General features: G+C 58.7%; 2 protein-coding genes across 2 annotated transcripts; one reads left to right on the plus strand and one right to left on the minus strand.

The window, feature by feature from the left end:
- Positions 1–165: 165 nt before the first annotated feature.
- Positions 166–5,354, plus strand: CPLX3 (complexin 3). The gene is made up of 3 exons (XM_027571593.1): positions 166–1,182; positions 2,331–2,418; positions 4,238–5,354. Exons 1-3 carry the CDS (start codon positions 1,019–1,021, stop codon positions 4,457–4,459), a joined length of 474 nt encoding a protein of 157 aa, XP_027427394.1. The 5' UTR covers positions 166–1,018; the 3' UTR covers positions 4,460–5,354.
- Positions 5,355–9,683: 4,329 nt separating this feature from the next.
- ULK3 (unc-51 like kinase 3) lies at positions 9,684–16,486 on the minus strand. Its single transcript, XM_027572465.2, is given in 17 exon segments — positions 9,684–10,839; positions 10,958–11,024; positions 11,240–11,287; positions 11,667–11,707; positions 11,786–11,864; positions 11,950–12,014; positions 12,150–12,252; positions 12,490–12,530; positions 12,731–12,836; positions 12,947–13,102; positions 13,601–13,683; positions 13,908–14,051; positions 14,741–14,845; positions 15,396–15,516; positions 15,602–15,742; positions 16,384–16,464; positions 16,466–16,486. Coding segments are annotated over 17 exon segments (1,419 nt in total). The 3' UTR covers positions 9,684–10,822.
- Positions 16,487–17,063: the final 577 nt, after the last annotated feature.

Below are 17,063 nucleotides of genomic sequence, written 5' to 3' on the forward strand. Positions count from 1 at the left end.
TGGCCAGTACCTTCTCCTTCTGGGTGCCCAGCTCCTGCCCACACCTTAACTTTTGGGGAGCTCCAGTCTTATTAAAGGTGATTTACATCTTCCCATGCCCTATGCTTTGATATGCTCATTTACCTTCTGACTTCACCTTAATCTTTCTTAAGGCTTACACCTTTTCTGGACAGATAGCTGGCAGTGGACTCCAAGCAGGCAAGGAGGTCAAGGACTGGCTTGATTGCCAAAAGACCAGATACCCCACAGCTTTGAGCCCTTAGACGATGGAGGGAGAGGAAGTCCCAACTGTGTAGAATTCTATCTCCAAATTCACCCAGAACAAAGAGTGGTATCTCCAGGGGTCCTTCCTGGCTCAGTCCAGCCAGCATCACCATGAACAACCCTCTCCCTCTCCACTTCTTGCAACTTTAGGGTTCAGCGGGGCTGGCAAGTGAGGGAGAACTCTGAGGCAACCCATGGAGACATAATAGGGATTCCTGCTTTCTGGTCTCCCTCCCTTTCCCAGCGTCCAGATCTTTGAGCAGCTGCTGGGGCAGCCAGATGGGGAGGATGGGGTAGGGCCCAGGGCTGAATCTTCGCCCCTTGCTGCCACTTGAAACCGCCCCCTGAAAACCTGGCTCTCAGCGACCTGGGAGAGGAGGGGGTGGAGGAAGAGTAGGGAGCAGGGCTCCAGGTGCATCAGTGCAGCCCCCTTCCCTGGGGAACGACCCCACCCCCGCAGGCCCTAATCCGTTGTCAGCAATGCCCAGGCGGAGCTTGGCGTGGAAGGAGGCACGTGGGGGAGGCGGGAGTGCGGAGCGGGCACGTGGTCCAGCCTCCTCAGCCCCGTGCATGCCCCCCGCCCCCCGTGAGGAGGGGTTTGGGGAGGTGGGGGCGGGCCTGGGCGGGGGCGGGCGGCGGGAGGCTCAGAGCGTGGGGCGCTGGCCCGCGGCAGGAGCTGTCCGCGAGACCTAGTGCTGAAGTAGGTGCGGACGTGCCTGGCTCCCGGAGCCCGGTGCCAGGGCCAGCGAAGACCATGGCGTTCATGGTGAAGACTATGGTGGGCGGCCAGCTGAAGAACCTCACCGGGAGCCTGGGGGGCGGCGATGACAAGGGGAACGGGGACAAATCGGCGGCCGAAACGCAGGGCATGAGCCGAGAAGAGTATGAGGAGTATCAGAAGCAACTGGTGGAAGAGAAGTGAGTGGGATCCTTTCCTGCCTCCAACGACCTTCCCCCACCCCCTCCAGCCACCTGGCCCACCACTAGGGCGATTTCAGACCCCGAGTCTCCTTACCTTACTTTTTTAGACGCGGTAAGAAGCTGGGATCTGCTTTCTAGGCTGACCCCTGATCCACCCCATCTCAAACCCAGGACCCCGTCCCAGCTTCGCACTCTGGGCCCAGAGGGAGTGGGGGCAGGGACAGGAGGGACCTGGGATGGGGTGGGGGCACGTGCATTTCTGACGAAACAAGTAATCCCTTAATCCGATCTGGTCCTAGCCGTCTGCATCTTCCAACTGCAGCTCCTTTGAGCCTGAGGTTCTGAGAAAAGCGATGCAGCTGAGGGGTCTCAGAGTCACAGAGACAGATCTTGAGATGGGGCACTCATAGATATTGAGCCTCAATGTCTACTTGTGTGCAGGCAGTGCTGGGACAGAAAGGCAGCTGGGGCTGGACTCCAGAGCTAGGCTGCTTAGTTGGGTTCAGATCCAGGTTTTTCTTCTTTTTAGCTGGGTGATTTTAAACTGGTTACTTAAAACCTGTCTGTGCCTCAGTTTCCTCTTCTGTAAAATGGGGATGCTAACCATAAAACATGCCTTATATATTTAGAAGGATTAAATTATTAAACGCATGTAAACTGCATAGCACAGTGCCCGGCACACGGTGTATCATTAAATATTAGCTATTATTTCACTTAATCCTGATAATAGTTTTGTGAGTTGCAAAAGAGGGAAATAACTGACATACCCAGAGTAGCGGTGCAGCCAGGACGCAAACCCAAGTCTGTCCCCACACGACACAATCTGTCAGGAAGGGAAAAGACAGACGGAGTTAAGAGGCCGCGAGGGACACATATTAGGGTCTGCAGAGCGAGCCAGACAGGCTGACGCTCCCGCCCCGATAGTCCAGTGGCAGGTACAGGGACAGCAAAGGGCCGCGATGATGGGGGGGAGGCAGCACAGACTAACCGAGGCCGCCAGGTCGGAGCACCCTCGCGACACACAGGCGAGCCCGGCGGGAGCGAAGCTGTTCGCGCCCCGGGACGCGGAGACCCCTCCCCCTTTCCTCGCAGACCCCGCCCATTCTCTCAGCCCTTGAGATGACTCCGCCCCGGTGCTCCCGCAGGATGGAGCGGGACGCGCAGTTCACGCAGAGGAAGGCGGAGCGGGCCACGCTGCGGAGCCACTTCCGAGATAAATATCGGCTGCCCAAGGTAAGCTTAGGAGTGGGCTGGTAGGCACATCGGGACCCAGAGCCTGGAGCTCCCCACTCTTTCACCGGACTCCGGGCTCCGCAACTCTCAGCTCCTAAAACTCACGGAGTTCTTGGTTGGATCCTTCGTTCTCTGACTCGGAGGCCAAGTCTTGGTGCTGAAGCCTTCCCAAGACTGATAGCTTTGTGTTTCTGGAGCCAGTTCAGACCCCTTCTCTCCCCCCACGTCCCCCTCCCCCAAACCCCAATCAGGCCCAGGCCGGTGAAGAAGTGGAAGGCAGTAGATTTTACCACAAGGTTGACTACACTCGGAGCTCCTGCACACCCAGGGACGGCAGGGTCGGGTAGAGAATGCAGCACCCACTGTGTGCCAGGCACTTGGCCTTCATGCCCTCATGTAACCCCTCAATAATTCTTCCAGGTAGCTATCACCCACACTACAAATAAGGAAACTAAGACTCAGAGAGATTAAGGAACTTGACAAGGCCACACAGCCAGCTAGTGTTGGAGCGGGGTCAGAGCTCAAGCCTGTGAATGTGGAACCTCAGCTTGCTGTAGGACCCTGGATGCCTTCCAGGGTATGGAGTCCATCTGCAGAGAGCAAAATGCCCATTGGTTGGTCAACAGCCAGGAAGATGTCTCCCATAGGCACTATAGCACTAGATGGGCATGTAAGTGTTGCCTAACGAGGGAACTGAGGCACAAGGTACTCCCAGTGCCCAGAATCTTCCACTTGAATCGGAAGATCAGACGTGTGAACATCACATTCATTCATTCAACAAATGTTTACTAATCCCTTGGCTGCCTCTGACTCTCCACAGGGCACCAGTCTGTCAGCGGGAAAACCAGCCCAGAAAGCAGGGAAAGCTATTGAGTTAAACCCAGCTAGGAATGGAGTCATTGCTCAAATGCTTGCACTAAGCACAACTCCCATCATCAGGGAACTCTGAGTCTAATGAAAAAGGGAAGACTTGGCTGTAACTGAGTAGGACATAAAGTGGGAAGCACCAGGGTCCCCAAAGGGATAGAGAAATGCGACAACAACCAGTAGGTGTTGTGCAAAGAGATCACAGATGTTGGAATCCATGATGTAGGTTTATTTTTTTAATATTTTATTTACTTAGAGAGAGAGAGTGCGCACAAGTGGGGGGAGGGGCAGAGGGAGAGAGAGAAGCAGACTCCCCACTGAGCAGGGAGCCTGACACGGGACTTGATCCCAGGACCCCGGGACCATGACCTGAGCCGAAGGCAGACGCTTAACCAACTGAACCACCCAGGTGTCCCCATGATGTAGGTTTAAAACAAGTGCCACTGCTTCCTAGTTGTGTGACTTCCACAAGTTACTTACTTAAATTGAGTAATTTACTTACTTAAACTGAGCCTCAATTTCCTTATTTGTAAAATAGAAATAAGAATACCTAACTCACAGGGATATTTTGAATGTCAGCCATCGAGTAGGCACTTGATAAATGGTATCCGTCACTGTGATCCCCACACCCTCCAGCATAGGTAATGACAGCCAGCCTATGACTTAGCTGGCTGTGACAGTTTGACTCCTAAGCATTTTCATTTTGCTTTATTCACTATGCTGGCGTCTTCAGTATCTCAGAGTGAAGTTAGGTGGTATAAAAGTGCAAGGTCTCCATGTCCAAGTGTCAAAAGCTTGATCCTGGGATGTGGGGGTGGGGGCTGAATTACTGGAACATATGGCTCAAGAATCTAAGGGCTGGGAGCCCAGTCCAGGCCTCCTCTCTGTCCCTTCAACTCTGGGTCTTCCTGGGCCTCCAGCCCCACTCCACCTCCTCCCCTCTTCCCTTCAGAACGAGACAGATGAGAGCCAGATTCAGATGGCAGGTGGAGACGTGGAGCTGCCCCGGGAGCTGGCCAAGATGATTGAGGAGGACACAGAGGAGGAGGAGAGGGCCTCCGTCCTTGGGCAGTTGGCCAGTCTCCCTGGCTTGGACCTCGGCTCACTCAAGGACAAGGCCCAGGCCACATTGGGGGACCTCAAGCAATCAGCTGAGAAGTGCCACATCATGTGACTACTTCCCCTGGGGTTACCCACTGGGGTGACCAGGGGGCTGGGCCCACATGAGGGCTAAGAGCATGTCTCAATGTCCAGGGACCCACACCCCATCTTAGTTTTGTTTCCCCCTCTCCCATGTTAGCTCAGGACCCTTCTCATCCATGGCCCAAACCTGCCTTCTGGTCTCTCCCTCTCCCCTGGGATCAGAGTCCCCATTCCTCACCCTTTCCCTCAGGACCCACCCTCTCTGCTCAGCCTGGAGAAGCCTCCTAAGATTGTAGGAATAGGCCCATCCCTCTCCGGCCATGGCCCCAAGCTCCTGCACACAGGAGCACCCACAGAGAGACACATAGAGAGACATGGAAACCATGGCGTGTGCGGAAGCATGTACCACAGACACATCCTGGCAAACACACACACACACACACACACACACATGCGCGTGCGCGCGCGCGCGCCAGCCCCTCTAGACACCAACACTCAGACATGCTTAGAGGGGTCTTTGGGCAGACACCTTCAGTAGATCAGAAGCCCAACTTTGAGCCTCCACGTTCATTTTCCTTGAAAGCCACTGCTCTTTCTGGGCCTCACTGCATCATCTCTAAAATGGGGGTGGACCGGGTAATTTCTAAGACTCTTTCTGGCTTCGCCTCCCTGGATCTCAGAGCCCACCCTGCACTCCTCGTTGGGCCGGACAACAGCTGCAGCCAGAGCCTCGAGCGGCTGCCGTTGCACCGTGGGCTCTGGCTCTCGGGAGCCGAGTGATGCTGTGTGAGGGGCCGAGTGCCAAGGATGAAGCTGGCACTGAACGGTAGCCCAGGCGGCTCCAGGCCTTCTCTGGACCCAGGCCCAGGCAATTTCTGTTCTGTTCCCGTAGAACTCTCTCTGGATTCCATAGCTGGATCTCCTGTCAGCTCTGTGAAAAATAAAAATTTGAAATGATGTACCTTTCCTCCCACTTCTTATAGACCTCCAGGAATCCTGGAGTTTGCAGCCCCACAACCCTCTTCACCCATAGCTTCATAGCAATGCCAGCCTCTATTAGATGTTCAAGCTCTACCCTCTCGGGGCCCTGGGCAAGGGCAGGGTGCCCACACTGATCTAGGGCGCCAGGTCCAGCCTGGGGCTGGATGAAACAGGTCTGGGCTTTGAGGAGGGTGTGGCAGCCAGCTGGATGGGGGTGCACATGGACATGGCCGCACCTCCGGGCCATTACTGGGGACCCCAGGAGGGGCTATGGCTCAATCACAGCTGTCTCCAGCACCTACGCCTACCCCCCCTTCTCACCTTGGAGATGGCAGGTATATAACAAAGAGAAGGCAGGGCCACTGCCTTCCAGTCCTGGCATTGCTGTGTGACTTTGAGCAGGTCCCTTTCCCTCTCAGAGCCTGTTTTTCCTGCTGTGAAATGAACTACCCCTTCTCTAAATAACAATGTTTCAAAGGATGACTGTTTGTAAAGCCCTTGACACCCGGTAGACCAATAAATGACAATTGAATCCTTAAAACAAACAAACAAACCCTGAAGAGCCCAAATCTCATCCTACTTACCTGTGGGGGGTCCAGGAAACCAACCCCAAGCAGGCCACCCCAGGGCCCTGAGCAGCGACAAGGTGCAACAGGCTCACCCCAGGTGTCCCTGCCTGGCGCCAGCCTTGGGAAGCCAGCCAAGGTTTACAGACAGTACAGCCATATGAGGGTTTAGTTTCAAGGGCAAAGTTTCCATTAGGCCTCCCTTGTAAAATAAGAACAAGAAACGTAAAACCTCTTCCATAGGTAACATGGGGAGAAACATGTGGAAGAGAGAGGAGAAAGAAGGAGGAATGAGGAGGGTGAGGACAGGGAGGGACACGGGCCCAGGACGCGGTGGCTTGGGCTGTCGCGCTGAGCCTTCTCTCCCGAGCATCTCCTGGGAAGGGGCCTGGGCCTCTGAGCTGCTTCTAGGCTGCCCCTGGGCAGTCTCTGGACAAAACCCCCTCCTGACCTCGCTGGAGCTGGAGGAGGCCCAAGCTGAAGCCCCAGGCTGGGTGTGTGTCGGGGGAGGTGCGTGGGCCTCCTCAGCTGCGTCAGCAGCAAGGCCCACGTCAGCACGCCACCCTCCAGGGACCTTCTGCCTAATGGGATTGGACAGACCCCTTTTCCCTCGGTGGTTTGCAGGACCCAGAGGGAAAGAGGCAGAGAGGCAGGCCGTGGGGGAGGCTGGAGGTTCAGCACTCACTGAACCCTCACAAAATGAGCTGGTTGGGGCCTGGAGTCAGGGAGTTGGGGGGGCTGAGCCCCCACACTCATTTCCTCCTCATGCCTGGGGACCCCAAAAAGCCCTGACCTGTCTGCGTGGCCCTGGGTTGGGGGGAGGAGGCTCTGGCGCAAAAGGGGAGTCAGCTCTGGGGCCCAGGCAGAGGTGGGTAAGGAGGACAGGCTGAGGGGTCTCCAGGCTCTGCCAGCCTCTCCCTGCCTCCCTCTCCCTTTCCCTGCTCTCAGGGCTTCTCTGCCAGTCCGTGTCCTTCCCATTTGTGCCTCCCACCCTCTTCTACCCCGTTCCTGGCTCCTACCTGTCCCATACTCACACCTTCAGGTGGGGGGCTGCCTCTGTACCTGCCCCCACTCCCGAGCCCTCAGGGCCCGTCTACGTGACCACTACTCTCTTCCTGGCCGGTTTCTGCTTCCACTTACTCAACAGTCATTTGGTCCGTGACTGGTCACCCCCCTGGTATGATGGGAAGGCCGCAGAGAAAGCCACTTGCCCCCAAACTTCCTTTTTCACAGCAATCAAAATCCTGCCATTAGGACAGGGTAGTTTAGAGTAAGCCATTTACCTCCCTGGGCCTTTTTCCTTCTCCTGTTTTTCTTCCCTCCTCCTTTCCCCTTTCTCATGCTTGCAGGCAGTCTGAGGATACAGGAGATGTTGAAAGGGGACGAGACAGCCCCTGTGTCCTGAACCCCTCCACCCTTTCAGGAGGAGAGGGATGGCAAAGATGGCCGGCCTGCTCCCCTCACCCCACCCCCGTTCTCTAGCCCCGTAATATGGGCAATTTCAGGAAGATTGGTGAGCCCTGACCTACTCTAGTTTCCTTCTTGTGCCTTCTACCTACCCAGACAGCTCAGGCCTGGTTCTCAGAGGGAGAGGGGTACAGAGAGAGAAGCAGTGACTTTCCAGAGGCCAGCTGGTCCCCAGGGAGGAGTTGGGAGGGGGATGGGGTTTGGAGTTCAGAGGACCTCCCCTTCCCCCATTGGCCAGATGCTACCTCCTCAGACATGGAGCGCCCCAACACTCCCCTCTCCCCCTGCCCCGGCAGGCCCTGGGGACATCTGGGGGAATGTTTGTTCGCTGAGCCTGAGATGCTGGCGGGTGCCTATTGACCCGGGTGACGCCTGAGGCTGGGTTGGGAGGCGGGGAGCTGTTCAAGGGGAGTGGAAGGGGGCCACAGAGCCTGCTGTCCTGCCTCTAACCCTGTGCCTGCCAAGCACAACTGTTCCCAGAATCCTGCGGGGCAAGGCTCAGGGAGAGCTGGGGAGCCAGGGTGGGCTGATCTGGGGGAGCAGTGGCGCTGAGGCTGCCTCAGCCTTATTCAGCAGGAACCATGCCTGTGTGGGTGCGTGTGTGATCATGAGTGTGAGTCCATGTGGGGTCTGCGTGGGTCTGTGAACCTGAACGTGGCTTTGGTGTTTCTGTACGTCTGCTGCCCGTGGCCTGTGTCTGTGGGATTTCAAGTGTGGGGATGAGTTACTCTGGAGAAAGCGATGTGCCCCTTTCTGTCATGTCCCAGCCTCAGGGTTGGGCCATCTCCCCTAGCGGGGCTGGGACAGCAGCTAGCTTCTGGGGACAAGAGCTCTTCTAGATGACTCCTGCAGGAACCAAGGTTCTCTGCCCTTCCACTTCTTCCTACTTAGCGAAAGAAAGGGCAGGCTGGGCACAGGGACACCTCAGTCTGCTCCAGCAGCCCATCTGCTGCTCCCGGGGCTGGCCTCTTGGGAATCAGAGGGACCCAGGCTCAGGTGCTCGCCCAGCGTGGCCCCGCACTGGCTCTGCGCTTGGGGGACTGCGTGGAAGGGGGAGGACAGGGCGGATGAGACACGCAGATGCTGGGGCGTGTCTGCCCCGCTTTGCACACTTTCAAAGTGTTAAATGTGAGAGACGGAAACTCTCGCTCCTAGGAGGAAAAATATTTTTTTTAGAGCATATTAGCATATTTCCCATAGGTATCTGCCATTCGAAGAGAAGCCTCGAGAGCAAGCCGCACCTCCTCTGGCTGGGCTGTCTCCTTCCTTGGCAGGTGGCTTAGACAGGACCAGCCGGGCCTTTCCTATCCCTGAAGTGGGGCCCTCCTCCCCACACCCATCTGTAGGAGTTTCAGGCCCTTGTTCGGGCACAGCCAATGCAGAGATCACACACACTGTGGGGTCTGCGGGCCAACCCTTGAGCCCATCATCCTTCTGTTCAGTTGGTCTTTCTACCCCATCCTTCGTCATTCCCACTCTCCCTCTCATCCAGTCTTCTCCATCCACCCGCTCACGGGGTCCAGTCACTCTCCTTCCTTTCCCTCATTTTTCTCATTGAGGCTTTCTTGGGCAGCCCACTCTCAGAGATAATCTGAAGTACATTCCTTTCCCTAAATAACACAGTAACATTGTGTTGAACTTGTACTGTGCCAGGCTCCTACAAAGTAACTCCTTTAATCCTTACAAACCACCACTGGGCACTTACCTTCATCCTCATTTTACCAAGAAACTGGCTAATCAATGGGTCCCAAGCTTCAGGGCCAAAGGGCAGAGCCAAGATCTTGGCCATGCCTTCTGCCCTCTGAACCACTGCTCGACACTGCCCCCCAATGGTCAGGCCAAGGGCTTGGGGGGAAATTAGGTCCCTCCCAGTATGGAAGCCCTTTCCTGGCCCCACTGGAGGCCCACGGAGGGATGCACTCCTCCGCCCTTAAGTCCCCAAAGATGCTCCGGCATGCCGTTCAGACCGAGACCTGGTAAGGGGAGAGCAGGCTGCTGGGAACTTTCAGTTTGGGGTCCTGGGGAGCTGGGTTTGAGCACCTGACACGGGAGAGGATACTCTTTCCCCGGGTCCAGCTCTCTGCTCACTCACCAGTCCAGGGGAAGAGGCCATGGGGAGCCCAGGGGATCCTGTCTGGGGATCCCGCTCTCCCTCAGGTTTCCTAGTTTTTCCTGGGGCCCCTCCAGCCCCAGCCTGTGAACCTATTTTTCCCAGGACAAGAAGAGAAGCACGAGTTCAGAAAATAATTTAATAGAGAAACAATGAATTACATTCTTTACACCTAGCCTCCTGCAAGGAAGACACCTCTTGTCCCAAGGAGGCACTAAAGGGCACAAAGGTTAGAGATCACCAGCACCCTTGTGGACTTTTTAAGAACTCCCAAATAACTCCACTGTGTGTACATTCTCCAGATTAAAGTCACTTTGTCCTCTTAAAAGCCCATGTGGGAGCTGAGGAGGTATTAACAGCCCCATTGGAGAGCTGGGGAGATCAGGCCCAGAAAGGGGAAGGGACTTGCCCAGGGTCACACAACGTCAGACCCAGAACCAGGTCTCCTGGTTTGCTGGCTCCTCCTCAGCCTGATGGGTCCGGCAGCCCCCATGCCTCCCCTCTCCAGGCCAGGACCAGCTCTGTGGCAAGTAGGGGCAAAGGCTGAAGGCTGAAGACCACTCCCCTTGTGCCCCCTGGGCCAGAGCAGGAACAAGGCATGGCTTTCTTAAATTTGCCCCACCCCGGCAAAGTACATCATTTTCATGTCTAAAGGATTATCTTAAAATATTGAGAGAGTGGATGAGGGTCAGCTCCCAGGAAAACTGGTGAGCTCTGTGGGGCTAAGTGCACACCGTGGGGTGGGTGGTCCCTGAGGGGTCTTGAAGTGCCCCATTCCAGTGCAAGGGGGGAGGTGAGTTGCAATAAGGGTTCCCAGGAAGGACAGGGGTGGGCCCAGGGCACAGTTGCCTGCTGACAGGAAAGGGGCAAGAGCAGAAGTGCCCTGCAGAGGGCCCCCTGCCCTGTTCTCGGAGCAAACCCAGAGGCCTCATGCCCCCAAACTGACAGGCTCAAGATCCAGCAACCACCACATAACCAAAGTCACATGAAGGAAACTCTTCTCCCAGAGTCCTGCTCCCTTTCCCCCAGGGGCCAAGGCCCAGTGCCTCCAACACCAACACGGGCCTTCAGACCGTCTGGGAAGTGCAGAGGATCCTGAGGGGGGAGTAGGGATGCTGGGATGTGGCGGGGGGGGGATGTCTCAGAGTTGCCCATTTAGGAAGCCTGTTCCGTAGCGCTGCACAGGACCACAGGGTTCTGGACATCAGTCTAGGGGAGTGTGTTCCCAGTTAGGGGTGGCTGTGGTCTGTCCGGGTCATTCCCTCCGGGGTCACTGCAGGGTGCACGCTGTGGAGCGGAAGGGGGGAAAGTCCGTCTTAAGTCTCTGGCACAGAGGCAGAATCCAGCGCTGCCCCCAGCCCTTCCCCCTCCTCAGTAGAGGGTCCAACCCCAGGGCAGGACTCACAGCTGCGAACAGACTCCGACAGTCCTTCTTTGTCCAGGGTCTCAGCGGCCCAGCGAGACTCCTTCATCTGTGGAGCGGAAGGCAGCGCAGGGGTGAGAGACAGCCAGAGGCGGGCACGGGGCCGCACCAAGCAGCCGCTGAGCGACTGAGCACGAGTGCCAAGGACAGAGACAGCGACGGGGAGACCTTCAGAGGAAGACGGAAGGGGGAGACACGCAAGGGGGCGCAGACGACAGACAGCCACAGGCAGCAGGGCAGAGCACACCTAGCTCGCGTGCCCACCTTGACCTGCTCCTTCAGGTATTCAGCTCGAGCCATGAGGTTCTGAACCTGCAGAGGGACGACACGCCCATGGGGTGTGGGCCGGAGGCGCCTTCAAATTGCTTTCCTCCCCTGTCCTGATGCTCTCCAGAACCCTCTACCCCATCCAAACAACCGCCCCCGAGCTCTCTATCTGCTCCCTTCTCCAGGAGACCTTTCCAACCGAAGCAGTGAGCCCACTTTCCGCCGCTGGCTTCCCAGACCCTGCCTGTCCCGGCGCCCTGAGCCCCAGCACCCGAGCCTGATGGAGCGCGCGGGGCCACGGACCTCCCCAGTCTGTGAGCTCTGACTCCCAGACTTGCACACCCTGAGGGAATCTGAGGAGGGCCCCCAACCCAGGAGCAGGGGGAAGAGGAAGCCTCCCAACCCTCCCAACCGCAGTGGGCACCTCGGTGTGAAGCAGCTCCCGCCTCCGGCCCGGGGGCTCCGCTACAAAGAGAGAGAAGGCGCATGGTGAGGGCTGGGCAGCCTGGGGCTTGGGGAAGTGTGGTGATGGGGGGGCCTCACCTGCCAGCAGCACCAGCAACTCCCCCAGGCCGTGCTGGTACAGGTCCAGGGCATCCTGCTCCCCACCGGCTTCCTCCTCCTACAGCCACAGGGACACTGGGTCACTCAGGGTCATGCCCTGGACTCTTCCCGTCCCATACGGACCCCTCGCACTGGGTACAAACCTTGGCCGTGGCGGCCGAAGCCACTTCCAGGGCAGCAAGGAGGCGAGGTTTGTCTCGGGCCATCTCTGGGATGAGGGCAAAAACTCAGGGTGAGGGGAGCAGCCTGTTTTTCATCTCAGGGAACCTACCCCACGCTGCCGCCCCCTCAGGCTGGAGGGAACTCAGCCCTGCTGAGGGCTGAGGCCAGGACGCGGGCCTACCTCTGAGCAGGTCTTGGGCCGAGGTCCCCTGCCTCAGCAAGGCCTGATTGGAGGAGGAGACGATGACTTTGAGCTCCTCAGCCCGGGACACGTACTGCCCCACCTGCAGGAGGTGAGGGGCTGAGAAGGGGCTGTCCCACCCTGACTCCCTCACCAGCACCCACCTCCAAGTTCTCCCTCTGGGTCCTCAGTGACTGTCCCACGCTGTAATGGCAGGGGACCCCTGAGGCGGGCCAGACCCTCCCTGGGAGGGAAGTGCTGGTGCTCAGTTCTAAAAGAGCCAGTCTACAGAGACCCCAGAATCGCTGACCCCTTTCCTTCAGGAGACTCCCTCACCTACCTTTGCCTTAATTGCCTCCTTCCGCTGGGCATCCACTTCATCTGTAGAAAGTGGGGGCTTACATGAGGCATCTGCCCTGCCCCCACAGCAAATCCTCTGGAATCCTCAAAAGGACCAAGGGCCACATTTACCCTCTGCTTTGTCTCCCACAAAATTCTGGGTGGGGAGCTGCTTCTGGAATCCATCCACCACAGCTGAGGCCGCCCCACCCCTGCTGCACCCAGGGGCTCCGGGCACTCACAGTGCAGGGCAGGCACGAAGAAGTCCAGCGCTTGGCAGTAGAGAGATAAAGCGGCTGCAGCATCCCCGTCCTGGTCTGTCTTCACAGCCTGCACCACCAGGGCGGTCTGGGGGACAGGCGGGTCGGGGATCAGCCCCAACCCCCACGCTCACCACGAAGAGAGAAGGGCAGCCCTCCACCTGCCCCCTCCCCATGTCCTCCCGCTGGCCCGCTTACTGCTCGGGCCAGGCTCTCCCCACTGGGCATGTGCTCCAGGTCCACCCAGGGGTGGGTGAAGAAGTCCTGGAAGGAGATGCGACGGTTGGGGTCCCGCTCCAGGAGCCGCTGCAGCAGGTCCCTGCAGTCTCGGGAGAGCGGGGGCCGCAGGGGGAGCTGTAGGGAGGGTGGGAGACAGATCACACAGCACCTCAGCCCCCGGCCCAGAGGCCAGTCAGGACCACCTGGTCTGGGGACGCCCCAGAGGGACACGTGTGCAGGTGGAGAATCGGAGCCTCGGGAAGAACAGTGACCGGACGGGACGCTGGAGCCAGTGGAGAGCCACGCCCTCACTGGGAGCCTTGCTGTTGTGAGCCCTGCGTGCAGGTGCTTCTCCCCTCCCTGGGTCACTCCTGGGAAGGCTGGGCCTGGCCTGCTTGCTTTGCTCCCACAGGGGGCCCACACACAATCAGTGGGGCAGGCCTTTTGCTCCCTGCCATGAGCGCCCCGGGTTCCCAGAACCCTAGAGCCTCAACCTCCCCTCTAGAGCATGCCCGGTTCCACAAAGCCGGCCCAGAGCCCATACCCCGGGCTGCGCAGGTGGCAGTGAGAGCTCAGAACTCAGGGCCCTGACCCCCTCTCCCAACAGGTTGCCAAGAACCCTTCAAGACCCACCTCGATAACCCGGTTGCTCCGGATCTTCTCCTCCAGCTCTGTGAACGACCTGGAGGCAAAGGGGGGCTGCCCGAAGAGGGCTTCTGTGGAAGGGAGGCAGAGGGCAGGCTGGGAGGGGATAGGGTCAAGCATGGCCTGGCCCAGTCCTTGGGGTGGGGGTAGGGGGGCTGACATCCCTTAGGGCAGGGTCCCCGGGCCCGTAGAGTCACATTCGATAGAACGAACGCTTCAGGAGTGGCCCAGAGAGGCCTTGCCTGAGGACACACGGTGGAGGTCCCTGGGTTGGGGCTGGGGACAGAGCTCTCACCGTACAGGATGACCCCCACAGACCAGAGGTCCACACGGGCATCGTACTGCCGCTGACACACCATCTCGGGGGCCATGTAGAGCGGGGAGCCACGGAGCACATGCTTCTCGTCCCAGGGAGACATGTGCTGTGCGAAGCCAAAGTCTGCAGGCAAGAGGCCAGGCAGCAGGGCCCCAATTCTAGCTGCTGCGGCTCCTGCCCTTTAAAGCTTCACCCTGGGCTCCAGTTCAGGGCTCCTCCCCACCCGCCAGGCTCACCAGGCTCAATCCTACTCTGCAGCCTCTGCTCACACCCTTTCTCTCCAAATTAGCCTAGAACACCCTCCTATATCTTCCTCTGGGAGCCAGCCCCCTCAGGCATCTTTTTCCAGGAAGCCCACCCTGATCGCACCAGCTACAAGGATAAAGGCCCACCAGGGATTAGAAGCTGAGGTTTTACCTTGCTTTCTAGCCTCCCAGCCTCAAGTCCATTCTTGGCCACAGCCACCTCCTCCCTCGCTCCCATCCTCCAACACTGCCACAGACCCAGTCACAGGTTGAGCCCCAATCCTGGTGACGGACCAATTCCCAACCCTGCTCACACACTGAGTCCTTTCCATCATCACACACGGAGCCCTGACCCCATCCACTCCACTGCTGGAGTCGAGTGTGGGGAGCCCGAGAAACGTCCTGCCTTTTGGTGGTGGGGCTTGTCCTTGCATCTCCCAGCCCGTCACTGCTTGATGACTCAACAGAGGGTGCCATGAGAACCAGGGCTGCTGAGCGAGCCCAGGCAGCGGGAGGCCTCAGCACACCCACCCTCCAAACCTCAGCCCTGCTATTCCAGACTCACACCTGCCAATTTAAGGTGGGGCTTCTCCAAGGAGCTCAGCAGAATGTTCTGTGGCTTCAGATCCAGGTGAGAGATACTCCGTTCATGCAGGAACTGCAGGGCACTAGCTGGGGAGTAAGAAGACCCACACGGAGAAACGGGTCAGAGGAGCCCACCCCTCACTTGCCCCTCGCCCCCTCCAGCCTTACATCTGCCCTTTTGAGCTTTGTCCAACCTGACTTCTGCGCTTGTTGCTCTACTGAATGTCTTAATACTTAAGTATCAGGTTCCTGCCACTTCTAAGAATTTGACCCCTACCCGCTGGACACATTCACAAGTCCCCTGCCCCTCCTAGAAGCCTCCCCAGCTCCCCAGCCCGTAGGGTCTTGTTCTTTTCCTTCGCAAAGCACTTGAGTTCTACCCCGGGGCCCTGGAACATTCTACGAATCCGTTATATTATGTTCCACGTGTGGAAACCTGGACTCCCCACAAATGGGGACTCCTCTCTGTCTCTCATGGCATCCTTAAGCCAGGGATAAGGCATATGGGAAAGATGGGGCCCTAACAATCCAAGCTGAGACAGAGACAACTGCTAAGAAGGGCTCTAAGCCTGGGGTGGGGGGTTGAGGGGGGCAGAGATCACAGAAGGGGTGTCAGGAGGGGGTCAGAGGCTTTTACCCAACTGCTGCATGAAGACACGGGCCACCTTCTCAGGCAGAATCCTGCGGGTATGGATGAAGCGAGACAGGTCACCGCCCGCGCAGAACTCCATAATGAGGTAGATGTTGTCGCTGTCCCACTGTGGTTACAGAGGCAGACAGGCAGCTTGAAGAGAATGTCCCTTCTCCAGCTCCCTTTGGGGTGGCCCCACCCCAGGCCCGCACCTGGAAGTCTTTCAGCTCTACGATGTGGGGGTGTCGAATGCCCTTGAGGATCTCAATCTCTGTCAGGAGGTTCTCCACAGATGCCTTGTTCAGACTCTTCTTGGCTACGCACTTTATGGCTACCACCTCACGAGTGTCTTTCTGTGGGGACAGGAGATTTGAGGAATCCGCCTTGCGGGGGCCAGAGCCCATGCCTGGCCCCTCTTCCCCCATCACACCAGCCTCCAGGCCTCCCAGCTTCCCCTTCTCAGGCCAGGGATGCACCCGGACTCTGGAATCCCCGCCTCCCCACCCAGTCTGGTGTTCTCCGACGCTGCTCCATAATCTGTCTCATTGTATTCTAGACTGCCCCCACGAAGGCATGTCATTCAGTGTTCTAGAGCGGCGCACTCCGATTCCTAACTGGGTCCAGCCTTCCAGAACCCTGTCCCAGACTCCTCCCAGCCCATCAAGGATCCTCCCTGTTCCGCGCCTATTCTACAGCCAGTGACACCGAGCTCCACCGAGGCCTCCACCGGCCTCTCCAGACAAAACAGGGCTGTGTGGGCGTGCGTTTGTTTTTAAAACCTAAGGGTGGCAGCCAGCTCTCAGCTCCTCCACCGAAGGGCGGCCGGCCGCGGGCCTGTCACTGCTCGCACGCCGCGTCTCGCCTCTCTCTCGCCGGACGCCCACCCGCGCTCGCTCGGGGTCTGGCGGGCACAGGGGCCGGGCCCTCATTTGTTCCCCAGCCCCGTCCCTGCCCGGCGCCGGGGTCCCAGGGGGGCGCCCCGCCCCGCACCCACCTTGGCGTAGGCCTTGTACACTGTGGCGTACGTGCCGCTGCCCAGGCGCTCGGTGAGGATGAAGCCGTCCAGCCGCGGGGGGGCCCCAGCCGGGCCCAGCCATCCCCGCCGCCCCGCGCCCGCCGCTTCCTGCTTCCCTGCTCCGCGTTCCGGCGCGCAGCCCCGCGGTCAGGGCGCGCGGCCGCGGGGCGGACTCCACACTGCCCCCAGCGCCACCCGCCGGGACTGCAGCGCGGTGGGAGGGGCGCCAGCCCGCCTCCGCCCCCACGCCCCGCCTCCCCCGGGGGCTCCAGGGGCCGCTCCGGGGCGCCTCGCCACTGGAGATCACGTGGTGGGAGCACTGAGGTTTCCCCCACCCCCCACCCCCCGCCGCCGCCGCCACCCCGGGCCGAGGCCAGATGAGGTCGCCGGGGATAGGGGGAATCCCGTCCAGGCTTTATGGCTCACGTGAAGGGCAAGTGCGGAGGCGCAGGGCTGAGCAGGCGTGCCGGGTGCTGGGGTAAGAGTCAAAGAGGCTCCCAAAGGTGCCCCTCCGGCCCAGAACCAGCAGCTCTAAAGTAGAGATATTGGGACAAGAAGGTGTTTCTGGCCAAGTAGTCTCAGGAAGGCGCTTGGTCCCTCCCAGACCAGCCAGAGTGGGGTGGCCAGATGCAGAATCTTGACTGTCTCCTCACTTACCA

This window comes from Zalophus californianus, chromosome 6 (genome assembly GCF_009762305.2).
Source record: "Zalophus californianus isolate mZalCal1 chromosome 6, mZalCal1.pri.v2, whole genome shotgun sequence".
NCBI classification, from domain to species: Eukaryota; Metazoa; Chordata; class Mammalia; order Carnivora; family Otariidae; genus Zalophus; species Zalophus californianus.

Excerpts from the sequence above, each read along its gene's own strand:
- CPLX3 (XM_027571593.1), top strand. The coding sequence starts at position 1,019 with ATGGCGTTCATGGTGAAGACTATGGTGGGCGGCCAGCTGAAGAACCTC. Across the intron at positions 1,183-2,330 it reads AAGCAACTGGTGGAAGAGAA|GATGGAGCGGGACGCGCAGT; the intron begins GTGAGTGGGATC and ends GTGCTCCCGCAG. Across the intron at positions 2,419-4,237 it reads ATAAATATCGGCTGCCCAAG|AACGAGACAGATGAGAGCCA; the intron begins GTAAGCTTAGGA and ends TCTTCCCTTCAG.